General features: G+C 34.8%; 1 protein-coding gene across 1 annotated transcript; it reads left to right on the top strand.

The window, feature by feature from the left end:
- The first annotated feature begins 3,529 nt into the window (after nt 1–3,529).
- LOC131856283 (acyltransferase GLAUCE-like) lies at nt 3,530–6,424 on the top strand. The gene is made up of 3 exons (XM_059207849.1): nt 3,530–4,000; nt 4,816–5,315; nt 5,692–6,424. The coding sequence occupies exons 1-3, from the start codon at nt 3,548–3,550 to the stop codon at nt 6,113–6,115; spliced, it is 1,377 nt and encodes a 458-aa protein (XP_059063832.1). The 5' UTR covers nt 3,530–3,547; the 3' UTR covers nt 6,116–6,424.
- The last annotated feature ends 10,851 nt before the right edge of the window (nt 6,425–17,275 follow it).

Here is a 17,275-nt window from a genome sequence, read left to right on the forward strand (position 1 = left end):
CTATGAGCAGTGCATACGCGCTCATTTTCCTAGGCGGAGCACATACGCGCTTATTTTCTTAGGCGTAGCACGTACACGCTCATTTTCCTAAAAGCAGTGCATACATGCTACCTTCTCTAGGCTCAGGAAGAACAAACCTAAGAGCATATGCGTGAATTTCAAATTTTAGAACCGCATACGCACTGCTTGTTTTTCCATGTTTTTTTGGGTGGTGTCCACTTTTCTGACCACCATCTTTGTGCACATACCCAAAGAAGCTTAAGTCTTTGCTTAAACTCATATGTCAATAGTTGGCTCAAAAAGAACTTTGACCAAAGTTTATGTTGATCTCCTAGTATATTACTACTAATTGAATACTTATATTTTCACTCTCTTCCATTTCTTAGCGTCATTACAATAGCATCTTAGATTGTAGATACACTAAGTTGCACCGATTCTAACCCTACCAATTTCAACTCGCTAAACGTCCTCATGTAGGGTCATTAGTTATTTGTGTCATGAAGAACTCCAAGAAAGCATAAATGTCCCGCGGTTGGGCAGTAAAGTGCTCTAGGAATGTTCTCACCCATAGTGTGCTCGTGGGAAATAGATGCTCAGAGCTCCTATCAGGATGATTATCGGCTACACACACACACACACACACACACACGCACGCACACACACACACACATATATACATATACATATATACGCGTATATATATACATATGTACATATATATATATACATATGTACACATATATATATATGTACACACACACACACATATATATGTGTGTGTGTGTGTGTGTGTGTGTGTACATATATATATATATATACACACATACACATACACATACACATACACATACTATGTATATGTATATGTATATATCAATATATATATGATGTATATGTATGTATGCATATACATATACATATATATGTATATGTATATGTATATGTATATGTGTATACACACACACACACACACACACACACACACACACACACATTCATTGTAATCAACTTTATAGTCTATTGTAACTAAAATAATTTCCTTACATTTTTTTTTCCAATCTCTTGGCCCATGTATTTATACATTTTGTCAAATTAAAAATTTTAGTATCTATTAAGAGTATATTGAGCAAGTTGAATTAATTAAATATTAATCATTGTAATATGTGTATTTTGTTATTTTAATAATATGGAGGTCCTTACAATGAAGGGCCAAGTTCAAATTTCAAAACAACATCTAATATGGAATTCTAAGTTGTGAATCTTGACCTTTCATAGTGAATCTAAAATAAGTAGATTTTTAAGTTGTGACTCTTGATCTTGCATAAATGACCTCTATTTTATTTGTTCCAAAAGAACTAGTATCATTCATCGTTACACTCCCAAACATTTATGTTAATCTATGAACAAAATATTTATAAATAATTATCAATAAAAAATGTGTTAAAATGAAGATAACCCCATTCAAATATGGTGCCTTGGCTCTTAGAACTCTGTAAATCATTGTCTCATGGATGGGTTTGCCAAAAATTTCCACATAAATTACCATAAAAGGAGAACCAACATTTGTCCCAATTACTAATCGAACTTGTTTGAAGGCTTGAACTCCTCTCCAAATAAAGTATGTGCATGAAGAATACGTAAGGCCTTCTAAAATTGCCTCGAATATGATTATTTTGTCATTACTAATGTGAAGAAACAAGAAGCTATGGTACACTAAAGTGGCAGTCAACATTACCTCGGAAAAGCATGTCTGCAAGTTTTTTTCGTTGTGAATAGGGGTTGAATGAAGGTTATTTCCCTATTTTTATATGTTGATGTATGTCTATAATATCTATAAAAATGATAGTCCTTTATATGAAACTTATTTGTATGAATTTCTTTTGATTAAGCTTTCATTTGTGTTTGCTTAATTTTCAACAATGAGTTTTGTTTTAGAACAAAGTTTGCATATAAGATTTTGCAAGTTCATAGTCATTACAATAAGTTATTCAAAAAATGGTTTAATTATTATTATTTTTTATTTTTTATTGATATAATATCATTAATAAAAAATACCCATTGAAACTCATTCAAACTATTTGATATCATAAATTTTTAGCCTAGTCCTATAATATTTACAAAACAATTTGTGTTTCCAAATATTAGATATTTATATGTTAATTAGATTTGTTTATAAATTATTTATTTAAAATAAACTCTATTAGCATGACATAGGGACATGTAAATAGGGTTTGAACAAAAACTATTTTCTTATTTTTAAATGTTTCATGTTTATAATATCCATAAGAAGGGTGGTTTTTAAGATGGTTCTTTTTTGTATGAAGTTCTTTGGGTAGGTAAATTGTTTATTTGTGTCCATTTAATTTAAGTTTTATTTTAGAACCAAGTTTGAACATAAGATTTTGTATGTTCATAGTTCTTACAATAAAATTTCCAAATTATAATTTGTAATAGATTTTATTTAATTGTTATATTTTGTTTTATTTAGATTGATATAATGTCATCAATAAAAATATCTTAAGTATAAAAAATTGATTATTATTTTTTTTTAAATGAAATAAAATATTTTTTATTGTGTGTATATATATGTATATATGCATATGTGTGTGTTGTGTGTATCTATACACACACACATACATACATACATACATACATACATATAATTTACACAAAATTTTAAAAATCACTAGTTGGCATCATTAAATTTTAAAAATCACTAGTTGGCATCATCTTTTATTTCTTTTTAAATGCTTCTATAAATGTTGAATATAAATAATATGTTAATGGGCCCTTGGTTTGCTAGTGAAATTGAATGCTTTTTAATGAATTTTAAAGTTGTTGGTCCCATGAATTTTGTAGAGTAGTTCAGCTTTAAAATTTAAGGAGGTTGGTGGTCTCATGAATATAATATCTATCTTTGTATGTGCATAATAAAAACAAGTAAAAATAATTCATTTCCTAAAATTTAACGAAGTTGGTGGTCTCATGAATATAATATCTTTGTATGTGCATAATAAAAACAAGTAAAAATAATTCATTTCCTTCCAAAACTATTTTTCGATAGAAATTAAATTTAGATTTTTGACAAGTGACAGATAACATTCCAAATTGGTTTGACAAGTGACAGATAACATTCCAAGTTGGTGGGGCAATTTCTAGCCCCACCTCTTCCTCAACAATAGAACTTGAAGCTTCTATTTTTTTTTAAAAAGATTTCAAATAATCAGACAACACTAGTAAACTAAGAAAACATCATTTCAGACTCAGATTTTTTCAAGTTGCTATTAATTATTCTATATTATTCACCGTTTGTGGCGCTAGATGTTATTAAAGTTGTCCAATTCATTATCTGAAATAAGGTAGACATGATTGTTAGTGACACCAGTGTTGGAAAAGCATTAGTGTCGATTTAATGCAAAACATAATGCATTTGTCCGTATCTGACCTAATTCATGTACTCAATTTAATTCTCGTGCTCACTGAAATGCGGATATATATACAGATGAATGTTGTGAGTGGAGATAATTATCACATCATCTCTTACAAGATGGCACCATCTACTGTCTCTTCAGTATCTGATCTTCGAGTTGAAAGGAAGAGTTTTAAAGTTGTATATCCAGAGAAGATCAAAGAGAGAAGGGCATTGTTTTTGAGTAACATGGATCAACAAGTTGTGCATTATGTTCAGAAATATGTGCACTTTTTCTCTGCTCCACCACTAATTCCATTTGACATAATAATTGGTGTACACGCAGAAGCTCTCAGTAAAACTATGGTTGCTTATGATTTCATGTGTGGGAGACTCATGTTTAATTCAGAGCAAGGGAGGTTTGAGATCGACTGTAATGCTGCAGGAGTTCCTCTTGCCATCTGTGTAAGTGAGCTCAGTTTACAAGAGTTGGGGAATCTCGCCATACCAAATCCTGCCTTTTCACAACTTTGCCTACCCTCAGATTCTTCAAACCCAACACTAGGAGATGGGCCTCTCATATCTTTTCAGGTAAAATGGTGTCATAACTTATATTGCATGTTTGGTTAATGACATATTTGTAATAAATTATATTAGTAAAAGTGAAATTATTCTTGAGAAGAGTTAATGAGTTTGATTGAAAATTAATTTTGATAAGATTAGTAATTGGATAGTACCCACCTTCTTTTTTTTTTTATGTATAATTGTTCTTTTCATTTAGTGGTCTATTATAATTGGATTGATATTGTACGTTCTAATACAACTTCTTGTCCATCTTTTTTTTGAATATGTGATAATATCTTTTAATATATGTACTAACGTACACAATATGTATTACAAGCTCAAGTGGTTGAGCTTAATTAATTGAAGTATTGAGTTTTCAGAGTGGAGGTTGGAATTTAAATTCCAAAAGGACATGAAAATTTAAGTTGTGACTTTTGGTCTTCTCAAGTGTTTCTAAAATAAGTGAATTTCTAAGTTGTGACTCTTGGTCTTCCATAACGTTTTTAGAAAAATTGGATTTCTAGTGTGACATTTGATCTTACCATAAATGATTTCTATTGTCGATCTACCATAAATGATTTCTAGTGTGACTGTTCCAAATGAACTAATATTAGTCTCATTATTGTATTCATCTTATCTTATTTTCTCAACATAACTTTCACAGCTAACCTTATCCTGTTGCGATCAGAGAATTCATGATGTATTTGCTTAGAAATTAATAGATTGAACCTGTATTCATCATAACTCCTTTTGTGAGTTACTTCTGGACAAAATATTGTATTAATCAATGAACAAAATTTTTGTAAACGATTATGATAATAAAAATATGTATTGGAATGCAGGTCACTCGATTCAAATGTGGCGCGTTTGCTCTTGGAAGCTCAGTAAATCATTGTCTCATGGATGGGTTTTCCATACAAGAGTTTGCAAGAAATTTCACACATATGGCTATAAAAGGAGAACCAGCATTTATCCCAATCACTGATCGAACTTGTTTGAAGGCTCGAACTCCTCTCCAAATAAAGTACGAGCATGAAGAGTACGTAAAGCCTTCTGAAACTACCCCAGATAAGATTATTTCTTCATTACTGATGCGAAGAAACAAGGAGCTGTGGTACACTAAAGTGGCAGCCAACAAAGCCTCGGAAAAGCATATCTATAAGCTGTTCTCATTATCAGGGAAAATGATTAATGCCTTGAAAATGAAAGCGGCAGATGGCATGGTGAAGCACTGCACAAGTTTTGTTGCAGCACTGGCACACGTGTGGAGGGCAAGGGCTGCTGCAATGGGAAACTTGAAACCAAATGATGTTTCCACCGTTCACTATGTGGCAGATATAAGGTATAATTATCTTCATTGATAAGTTCTTTTATTTAGCTGTTTTTTGAATTTGATTGTATATATTTATTTATTATCAGTTTGGATCACATGGATCATATGGATCACATTCAATGATCTATCACGATTGTTTTGGATCACATGGATCACATTCAATGATCTATCACGATTGTTTTGGATCACATTCTTTGATTCATAATTAAAGTATGTTAGGAGATACACTCTGACAATAGATTACAGATCTGAAACGTGGATATAAAAAAATATACACAGTTAAATCCAAAAGCAACTAAATAATACAGTTATGAATTGTAAAAATCTGATAAAATGATAAACTTTTTACCAATAATAGATGTAATCAATCTTTGTGTATTGTCAGGTCAAGGCTCGTTCCCCCTCTCCCAAGAGAATATGTGGGGAATGCAATGGCTCCAGCCTATGCTAAGGCCACTTTTAGACAATTAGAAGAAGAGCCATTTGGGGAGACTGTGAAGAAGTTGCAAGAAGGTGTTGATAGATTGATAGATGAGTACTTGAGGTCGTCAATAGATTGGCTGGAATTATATGATGGAGTGCCAGTTCTGGAAAATGGGTTTCATGTAACAAATTGGAAGAATTTGGGATTTGCAGACATGGAATTGAGAGGAGGTATTAAGTCCTTGCATTCTGGGCCTGTGCTCTCAGGAGGGGCCAAGGTTGTACGATTCCTAGGACACCCTGAGGATAACCAAGGGATGCAGCTGTATATTGGTCTGGAGGCCTCTCACATGAACAAATTTGAGAAACTCATTGAAACTATTTGATCCCATCAATCCTAAGCCTAGCACTATAATATTTACAAAAACATAAATAAACAATTTATGTCTTTGGAAGTAGAATTTAATAAATATTTATATTTACAAAGACATAAATAAACAATTTATGTCTTTGGAAGTAAAATTTGATAAATATTTATAAGTTAATATTGACTTGTTTTATAATTATATTTATATAATATGTAAACTCTCTCATGGGCATAATGCCATATGTAAATAGGGATTGAATGAAGGTTATTTCTCTATTTTTAAAATGTGATCTATGTCTATAATATTAATAAGAAGGACAGTTCTTTATATGGATCTTCTTTGTATGAATTTCTTTGGGTGAATCTTTTGCTTGTGTTCATTAACTTTCAGCAAAAAGTGTTGTTTTAAAACATTGTTTGGATATAAGATTTTGCATGTTCATAGTTCTTACAATAAGTTTTTGTAATAGATCTTGTTTAACTATATTATATTTATTTTTCAATTTCTACTAATATGATATCATTAATAAAAAAATACAAAAATAAGTTATTAACAATTTTTTTAAAATGATAAAATATTTTTTGATTTCATATATATATATATATGTATTTTACTATATCTTTAACCTATATCTAAGAAGATGTACAAAGAATCTCAATGTTCGTGAAGTGATTTATTTTATATCATTGTCAAACAATTAAAGTGAATACTCAATATACTCCTCGTAATTAAGCTAATATCTGGTGCCAACTTTATTCAAAGCACTTAATTTTATCAAGTGCATGTGTGAGTTGTACTTCCTTGTTGCATATTAAAGAGCTAGAGTTACAAGTACACCAAATGTCTATTTGTCAATCCATCTCTTTTGACCATGGCTCAAATCCTATGTCAATTTTTCTTTTTCTAGATTTTAGATAAAATTCACATAGCCACACATATTTGAGAACACCAATAATAAGATTATTCATGTTAACTGTTGTCATTTGACATTATTTCTTTAAATATGGAAAAAAAATAAAAAATAAAAAATTAATTTGGTGTCCCAGTGATATAGAGTATCCTCTAAATTTATGGGAGGAGTTTGCCTCCTTAACTCTTATGCATACACATTTGAATATATTATATGATCTTTTTGCATTTGACAAATTTTATACTATTTTTCTTATGACAAATTTTACACTATTTTAATATTTATCTATTCATAAACGAAAAGAAAGAGTAAATTTCAAATGTAGATGCACAAAAACAATCAAGCATATTCATTCAAACTGTTATTATTAGCATCTACCTAAATCATAAATTTTGATTAATTATTGCAACCCTAGTCATAAAATACAAATTCCAATTTTAATAATGTTTAATTAATTGTAACTAAATATTTTTTAGTAAAAATGGGTAATAAATCATTTCCATGAATACCATTGAGTTAGCAAGAAGAATTAAATGCTCTACTTATTCTCTAGATCATTGGGATTTAATCAGTGTTGCAAAGGGATTCAAAAAAGATTTTGTTTTGAATGAAATTAATTATTTACATTTATTTTGTTGGATGTTTAGTTGCAGATACCTATTTTGTTTTTGTATGGGTAGGATTTCAAAATATATAGGAGCATGGAGAGATGTTGATTCACAAAATGCAATGAATAGGTGTCCACACTAATTAGTCCAAATTACATTCTAATATTCCCATTCCCTACTCAATATATTTTTTCTAGGCTCAATAGTTGATACTAAGATGTTTGTGCAATATAAGAAGATAGCAGCATTTGTATCCTATAGTTCATTCTATAAATTATAAGAGTTGATGGTAGATGAGGGGAGAGGCAGGTAATAGTGGAGGTGAAGGAAATGAAAGAGGTGACTCCCCCTTACCACCAACAATTTCAAGAATAAGATTCTATTTTTGAAAAGGGAAAACAAATTTTCAAGGGACTCATCCCACGAAAAAGAGTGAGATGAAGATGTAGAAGTGGCTGAAACCCTATATCATCTATTGTCATCAATGAGGAGAGAAGAAGAGATCATTACCTAATGAAATTTGTAAGTCAAACACTCACCTTTCTAATGTTTTTACTATTTGCATCCCCAATAGAAGTCAAAAAATGAATCTTGGCCTTAAGCAAATGATTCATAAGATGCCAATGTAATACAACTTCCATACCTATATTCTAAAAATATCATATAAAGTATGTACCGACAGATATTATAAAAATTCAAAAATTTATGTCCTTAATCACATGATTTTATAGAAGTGTTACCTATTTTCGCTACAAGCTCAATATGCCTCAGAAGGAGAAACAAGTGCTAAGTACAAAAAGAATACATTTTTTGTCTAACTTGTTTTCTTCATGTGCAAACATAGGGTAAGTAACTTTTTTGTTCATTGAATTATAGCATGTGGGGTAAAATGTGGCTCCCATGAGGGTTGAGCCTAGCATGTTGAGGGAGATGGGTGTTTCTTTGCAGTTTTTTGAATTTTTGCCTTATCGGCAAGACCTACCCTGATGACCTGATAAGAAGTGTAGAGCGTAGAATATTGTCATCGGCTATCGGAAGGAGCTATCTCAAGTTATCCTGATTACCCGATGGAAGGGCCCAGGCGTAGTCCATTTATCCCACATTGGCTGTGGGGAGGAGTATTTCAGTATTAAAGGCAAAGTCCCACACATATTAAGTGTCAAAGCTTACTAGCTTTTGACAAGGAGCAACTCAGCGCTGGTGGCCCCCCCGCGTACATGCTCGTCTCAAAGCGGCCAAATTTTGTAGTAAAAGGGCAAATTAACAGGCAAACAGGTTACAAAGGATCTGATGGCCATCACTATACCGCTATGCGAAAGTGCTCGACTGTTAATCTTCGCCACTTAGCGACTAGTGAGGTGGCATTCAGGTGGAAGTTGAGGTGGCGCCTGGGTGGATCATGTGGCAAAACAAAAGCTGACACGTGGTGACACCGTGGCATAAGAGAGAGCCACTTAGAGTGACTAAAGAACGAGCAAATTCAGGTAGATCAATGGTGATCAAGAAAGATCTAACGGCTATCGCTTTGGCACGATGGGAAGATAATCGCCAAATACTCCCCGTGACTTGGCAACAAAGAACGTGCCAAAAAGGGAAAGTTAAAGCTCTAGCAGATCACTGAGATCCAACGACAAATCAAGCAAGATCAGATAGTGGAGTGACATTCTGGGGCTATCCATGACTGTCATTGTACCGCGGTTGTGAAGTGCCCGAAATGAATACCCTTGCGACAGGTGGCAGGTCAGGTGGTGCCAAGGTGGACTCTAAGCGTATCACAAGGTGACATGCCTCGCGACAGGTGGCATGTCATCAAGGTGAATGTCGAACAAACCTTAGTTGCGATAGATCTCTAAATAGTTTCATCGAATGCATTGGTTTCATCGAAATAATAGGTATCGATGAAACTGCAGTTTCGACGATACATAAAAATGGTTCGCCGAGGGAGGTAGTTTGGCCAAAAGTCTGATGCCGAAAAAACCAAAGTAAAACAATGGGCCCAGTGGTGCTGAGGTGGCAGATGAGGTCATGCTCAGGTAGATTAGGTGGCAAACCAGAGATTGACATGTGGCACGGATGCTTAGAGAGACTAAAGATCGAGCAGATCAGGAAAGATCAACGGTAGTCCGAAAGATCTAACAGCCATCACTATACTGCTATAGAAAGAAGCTCGCCAATTATCATAGGGACTTGGCGACAAAGCACGTGTGGAAAAGGTGAGTGGCTAAGAGGTTAAATATCAAGCAGTTTGAGGACAGATCAATGGTCGTTGTTATACTGCATGATGAAGATGCTCGTTGGTTATCTCATGCAACTTGGTGACTGGTGAGGTGGCAGTTGAGGTGGTCACCCAGGTGGGCTCAAAACGAATGAGGATGCGCCATGTGGTAGAGAGAAGATGAAGAACCAAGTCAGACCAAGTCCAGATGGCAGACCAGATGGCAGACAAAGTGGACCCACAAGAAAATCAGAGGCTGACACGCGGCAAAAGTCTATAGACGAGTGAATGTCTATATTTTTTAAGTCAACTTTGAACTTGAATTTTGAACCGATTCAAAGTGGTTCAATGGTTCAAAGTTCATTATCGTCACTCATTCCCGTGGGCCCAGGATGAAGAGAGCAATAGGAGAGATAAAAGAAAAAAGTAGAGTGTTTAAAAGACGAACAGGTTCCTGAAGATTCAAGGGTTGTCGCTATACTGCAATGAAAAGGTGCATAAAGGTTAATCCTTGTGACATAGCAACAAGCTGTCAGTAGTCCCGACAGTTTCTGTTATGTGTTGATGATGAATGCGGGTGGCTAAATCAAATGGTCAGGTAACCGATAGCATTCAGATGAACTCAACGTCAAATGATGTGAAGTTGTGTTCAGTTTGGCTACTCTTTTTTGCAGTTTTGGAAGAGTTTCTCTCTTAGTTAAGCCCCCTAATTTTGAGGAAAAGCTTAGAATTGATGATAACTGATCCATCTTGGAGCCAAAATTCAAATTTTGAATTTTTTGCAAGCTTTTGTATAAGTGTTTTTTTTTCACTCTTTTGTGAGTGGCGGCTAGAGCTTTTGTACTTGTGCATCGTCAGATATTCAGGCTCTTGTAACTCATTTTTAGGAGTTTTTCCATATTTGTAATGCAGAAAGTTCCTTGTTTCCAATAAAGAAGCCGAGTTCCTCCTTAAATTCTTTGGTCTAAGTATTATGATTGTAAGCATTTTGATTAAAATTTTGTGATTCTTTTATAGAATCCTTCATTTTATCTTAGTTTCTTCAGATGCTTAGGGCTGAAGTACATGTTATAGTGCAGGTCTCTGATTGTGTATGTGATTCTGTTGCATCAAAATTGTGAGAATATTATTATTCTCCTTTTTGTGAACATCAGTAAGCTAGCCTTTCAAGAGAATCATTTATGCAAACATTAATGTTTGAGTTGTGAGTTTAAGTAGTTTCATTAGTTGGTTATCTTGTGGATTTGTAAGCAATTTGTAGGTCTTTTATCATTAGTGGATCACCTGGTAGTAGTTAATTTCAGTTTTATGCATATCCTTCTTCCCTTTTCTCAGAAATTTATTTGAGTTTTTAGGTGATCAAATAGGAAGTTGGCCTATGATCTGGAGGTTTGCTCTCATAATAAGATACCCACAGCCTGAGAGCAGTCCAATGTGTCGTTGGATTGTAGGAGCTTCAAACTTTCATTAGGTGCAAATCCACGTGACAACAATTTTTGGCACACCCGGTGGGACTTTTGGACTTTATAGTTCATAGAGGCCACCGTATGTTGTCTTGGTGTGTGCAGCAGTAAATTATTTTTCACAACTGGCGACTCAAATCTTTGGTATTTTAGTAGTCCAACCTTCCTAGCTTATGAGAAAATACCAAACTAGGCAAAGTGCAGCCTTAGTTAATCATACCCAACTATCACCCCCAAAAAGGAAAGCTAGGGTAGTTTTAAAATTTCTAGATCCAGCAGTTGGTGTGTTGCTTGTTAATTCCAATTCTTACCTTGTTGTTACAGCTTATAACAATCCACTATTTGCAAGTTCTTCCAATCAAAATACACCAAATATGGCTCTTAATCAAGCCCCTAGGGTACATCCATGTGTGCCTTTTAATCAAGGTAGTCCTTTAAATTTGGTTCAACATGATGACATACCAGTTGTAGCACTTAAGAGTTTGCCATTTTTAATTGGAGAGGATCAAACAATAGCTATTAAACATATTAGAGATGTGGCTTCCTTGTGTGGTGTGCATCATATTGTTGCAGAAAATGTTGCTTTGAGGCTTTTGGCAGCCTCTTTCAAAGGGAAAGCCCTTCAGTGGTTCAGGGGCTTTTACTGTGAACTCAATAGCTACATGGGATGAGCTAGGACAACTTTTAAATCGGCATTTTAAAGACAAGTTAGATCATCTTTCATTGGTGGAGTAGCTCACTACCATCAAAAGAGTTCCACATGAGCATATGATAGATTTAAACTATTGGTTTCAAAGGGCTTGGAATCGGATTCCAGCATCAGTAAAACCTTCTAATGATTATGCTTTTTTGTTTTACCTAAAGGATTTGAATAGTGATATTGCACTCATGATACAGTCTAAGGGGGGGAATACTTTACCAACAGCATTTGATATTGTTGCTAGGGTTGAGAATAGTCTTATTAAAGCAAGGAAGATAGCACCTAGGCCTCACATGCCAATTTTTGCTTATATACAACCCATTATCCCTATAGTTCCACCTGTTATAGTTGTTGTACCTTCATTTTCAACATATAATGCTCAAGTTGCAGCTCAAGAGCATGTTGCCCCTAGTCATTTGTAGGAGATGATAAGTATTAATGAGAAAAATGCTAATCTACAGAAGACTTTGCAAAATTTTGGTAATGAGTGGGTTAATATCAAGAAAGCCCAAACTGAACCACCTTACCAAATTCCTTTCCAAGCTCCCTAGCTAGCCTCATACCAGCCAAACTCTTAAGGTCAAAGAAGGAATTTTAACCAAAGGCCTTTTCAACAATATAATCCTAATGCACCCAGTTCCTCAAGGGATAATGTTCCAGTCCAGAACAACTTGGTAGTTGACTATGAGTGGTGTTTTCCTTGCAACCAGCCACATAACCAATCTACATGCTCCAATATATATGTGTGTGTGTGTATGTATGTATCTATGTATGTATGTATGTATGTATGAATGTATTTTACTATATCTTTAACCTATATCTAAGAAGAACTCATTTTTAGGAGTTTTTCCATATTTGTAATGCAGAAAGTTCCTTGTTTTGAATAAAGAAGCTAAGTTCCTCCTTAAATTCTTTGGTCTAAGTATTATGATTGTAAGCATTTTGATTAAAATTTTGTGATTCTCTTATAGAATCCTTCATTTTATCTTAGTTTCTTCAAATGCTTAGGGCTGAAGTACATGTTATAGTGCAGGTCTCTGATTGTGTATGTGATTCTGTTGCATCAAAATTGTGAGAATATTATTATTCTCCTTTTTGTGAACATCAGTAAGCTAGCCTTTCAAGAGAATCATTTATGAAAACATTAATGTTTGAGTTGTGAGTTTAACCAGTTTCATTAGTTGGTTATCTTGTGGATTTGTAAGCAGTTTGCAGGTCTTTTATATTGGTGGATCACCTAGCAGTAGTTAATTTCAGTTTTATGCATATCCTTCTTCCCTTTTCTCAGAAATTTATTTGAGTTTTTAGGTGATCAAATAGGAAGCTGGCCTATAATCTGGAGGTTTGCTCTCATAATAGGATACCCATAGCCTGAGAGCAGTCCAATGTGTCAATGGATTGTAGGAGCTTCAAACTTTCATCAGGTGCAAATCCACGTGACAACAATTTTTGGCACACCCGGTGGGACTTTTGGACTTTATAGTTCATAGAGGCCACCGTATGTTGTCTTGGTGTGTGCAACGACAAATTATTTTTCACACCTGGCGACTCAAATCTTTGGTATTTTAGTAGTCCAACCTTCCTAGCTTATGAGAAAATACCAGACTAGGCAAAGTGTAGCCTCAGTTAATCATACCCAACTATCATCCCCAAAAAGGGAAGCTAGGGTAGTTTTAAAATTTCTAGATCCAGCAGTTGGTGTGTTGCCTGTTAATTCCAATTCTTACCCTGTTGTTACAGCTTATAACAATCCACTGTTTGCAAGTTCTTCCAGTCAAAATACACCAAATATGGCTCTTAATCAAGCCCCTAGGGTACATCCATGTGTGCCTTTTAATCAAGGTAGTCCTTTAAATTTGGTTCAACATGATGACATACCAGCTACAACACTTAAGAGTTTGCCATTTTTCATTGGAGAGGATCAAACAATAGCTATTAAACATATTAGAGATGTGGCTTCCTTGTGTGGAGTGCATCATATTGTTGCAGAAAATGTTGCTTTGAGGCTTTTGGCAGCCCCTTTCAAAGGGAAAGCCCTTCAGTGGTTCAGGGGCTTGCCTGTGAACTCAATAGCTACATGGGATGAGCTAGGACAACTTTTAAATTAGCATTTTGAAGACAAGTTAGATCATCTTTCATTGGTGGAGCAGCTCACTACCATCAAAAGAGATCCACATGAGCATATGATAGATTTCAACTACTGGTTTCAAAGGACTTGGAATCAGATTCCAGCATCGGTAAAACTTTCTAATGATTATGCTTTTTTGTTTTACCTAAAGGATTTGAATAGTGATATTGCACTCATGATACAGTCTAAGGGGGGGAATACTTTACCAACAACATTTGATATTGTTGTTAGGACTGAGAATAGTCTTATTAAAGCAAGGAAGATAGCACCTAGGCCTCACATGCCAATTTTTGCTTATATACAACCCATTATCCCTGTAGTTCCACCTGTTATAGTTGTTGTACCTTCATTTCCAACATATAATGCTCAAGTTGCAACTCAAGAGCATGTTGTCCCTAGTCATTTGCAAGAGATGATAAGTATTAAGGAGAAAAATTCTAATCTACAGAAGACTTTGCAAAATTTTGGTAATGAGTGGGTTAATATCAAGAAAGCCCAAACTCAACCACCTTACCAAATTCCTTTCCAAGCTCCCTACCAGGCCTCTTACCAGCCAAACTCTCAAGGTCAAAGAAGGAATTTTAACCAAAGGCCTTTTCAACAATATAATCCTAATGCACCCAGTTCCTCAAGGGATAATGTTCCAGTCCATAACAACTTGGTAGCTGACTATGAGTGGTGTTTTCCTTGCAACCAGCCACATAACCAATCTACATGCTCCAATGGCATGTTAAATCAAGCATTGATGGTGCAAAATAGTGTTGTTGTTCCAATAAATCAGTCTCAGGAAGTTAATGAACAACAATCTACACCCATGGAGTAAGGTAGTCCTGATGTTACTTTAATGAATTGGCAAGGTGAGGAGTTTTGTGGGGTTAATCGGCCTCAAAATTAGTCATATATCCCTGTAGCAGCCAACACAAGATCCAAGAAAAGAGTTGTCAACATGGGGCAACAGACTAATAAGAATAATGACCAACCTTTCTTAAGTACCCAAGCTCAGGCAAGGTCTTTCTCCACTCAAATTAAACAGATTCTTCATAGATCACAGCCTGCAGTGACCAAAGATCAGCGAAATGGCCAACCTCAGCCAGTGCAAATGCAAAAGGACATTGTTGTTACTAAGGGACAACAAAAGGTTAGTATGAATGATTTTAATATTTTGGATCAGTTGAAGAAAACTCATGTTAGCGTGTCAATGTGGGATTCACTAGCTCTACCTGGGCAAAAAGATTTGTTACATGATGCTTTGTCTAACATTTCCTTGACTACCCAACCATCTAATCAACAAGCTTCAAAGGTTTTTCTTACCAATAAGCCTCATCAAAAGAGTGAACAATAGTCTCAACAGTCTAAGGTAAACAAACCACCTCCCTTTTATGTCACTCTAATAATTGGTCAACACCTAGTGCATAACCGCATGATAGATTCAGGTGCAAGTAGCTCAGTCATGCCCAAGCACTTGGTTGACCAATTAGGACTGACTTATGAACCATTGAAAAAGGGTGTAGTTTAGTTAGATGGGACTGTTGTAAATATTGTAGGATTCATTAAAAATTTGAGTCTAACACTCCATGCTTGCCCCAATTTTTCTATTCCGCAAGATGTTTATGTGATAGACCTGCCACCCTACTTTACAATTTGCTTATCAAGAGACTTTATAGCCAAATTAGGGGGTTATTTGTCATCTGGCTAGTCACATATGTTTTTTAGGACTAGGTATGGAACTAAAGTTACTATAAAATTGGAAGATTTAGCTAATGATCATATAGAACCCTATGTCCCTAGTGCTGTCAATGCCAATTTGACCATTCATGAGCAAGATGACCAACCCATTCTGCGTGATCCAAACACCCCTATTGATGACATTCCTAACATTATTCTGGATGAATGGGTGGCTTAGAATATTGAGGAAGATCCTTTTAAAATATGGATGAGGTAAATCTTGGAGTCTATATGTTTCATGAACAAGGTTCTGCTATCCCAAATTTGATAAAGGATGTCGGTCAAGAAGTAAGAATGATGTTGGTGGTGGTTGCATGTTGATTTCCCCTATTGATGATAAGTATTATGCAACTTTTAGGTTTTCTTTTAGTTGCACCAATAATACAGCAAAGTATGAGGCCTTAATTCATGGTCTACAATGGGCAAAGAAGAGAGGAATCAACTGTTTGTAGGTTTATGGTGACAGTGAACTAGTTGTCAACCAAGTAAGAGGTCTCCATACCACTAAGAGTGATCTTTTAAAGTCTTATAAACATAGGGTATGGGATCTTATTGAAGATTTCCAAGCTTTCAATATGTTGTCTATTCCTAGAAATCTTAATAAGCATGTTGATAGACTTGCTGCAATAGGAGCACAATATGATACTCCAAGTGATATCAACAATATTAATGAAAATCAATATGTAAGAGTGATTGTTAGGTCTTCCATTCCTAACAATGCTGATCATTGGCAAGTTTTTGATAGTGATCAATAGATTATTAACTTTTTGAGGGAAGAGGCAGAGTTTTCAAATACCAACCAAGAGAAGCCTAAGCAACAATATGATGATCAGGTCATACAACTGAAAACAAACAAGCTACCTAAGGGTTTGGTCACATTGGAGTCAATTTTCAATGATGATGATCAAGTGAGAAAAGAAAAATTCAACTTGCAGATCAAAGAGGAACATTATGAAAATGTTGAGATTTTCAAGGATAAGTTGTTAAAGCTTGGCAAGGTGTGTACTTTAGAGGAAAGGCATGCATTTGTTTTACTATGCCAAGAGTTTAGTGATATATTTTCTTGGCAATATTCTGATTTGAAAGGCTTTGACCCTAGTATTTCCCAACATACCAAAGAGATTGAGCCAATTGCTAAACCTATGAGACAAAAACAGAGGCCTCTTAATCCAAAGCTTGAGCCCCTTATGGTCAAAGAACTTAATAAACTCATTGAGAGCAACATCATTTTTCCTATTAAACACACCTCTTAGCTGTCAAACCTTGTCCCAGTTAGGAAAAAGAATGGTGAAATCAAAATTTGTGTTGATTTTCGAGATCTCAATAGAGCCTCATTGAAGGATAGATATCCACTGCCCTCTATGGAGCAGATTCTGCAAGTTGTTGCAAGTTCTGAGAGATTCTCCTTGCTAGATGATTTTTCAGGTTA

The sequence above is a fragment of the Cryptomeria japonica genome, chromosome 7 (assembly GCF_030272615.1).
Source record: "Cryptomeria japonica chromosome 7, Sugi_1.0, whole genome shotgun sequence".
Taxonomy (NCBI): Eukaryota; Viridiplantae; Streptophyta; class Pinopsida; order Cupressales; family Cupressaceae; genus Cryptomeria; species Cryptomeria japonica.

Excerpts from the sequence above, each read along its gene's own strand:
- LOC131856283 (XM_059207849.1), top strand. The coding sequence starts at position 3,548 with ATGGCACCATCTACTGTCTCTTCAGTATCTGATCTTCGAGTTGAAAGG. Across the intron at positions 4,001-4,815 it reads GGCCTCTCATATCTTTTCAG|GTCACTCGATTCAAATGTGG; the intron begins GTAAAATGGTGT and ends ATTGGAATGCAG. Across the intron at positions 5,316-5,691 it reads CACTATGTGGCAGATATAAG|GTCAAGGCTCGTTCCCCCTC; the intron begins GTATAATTATCT and ends GTGTATTGTCAG.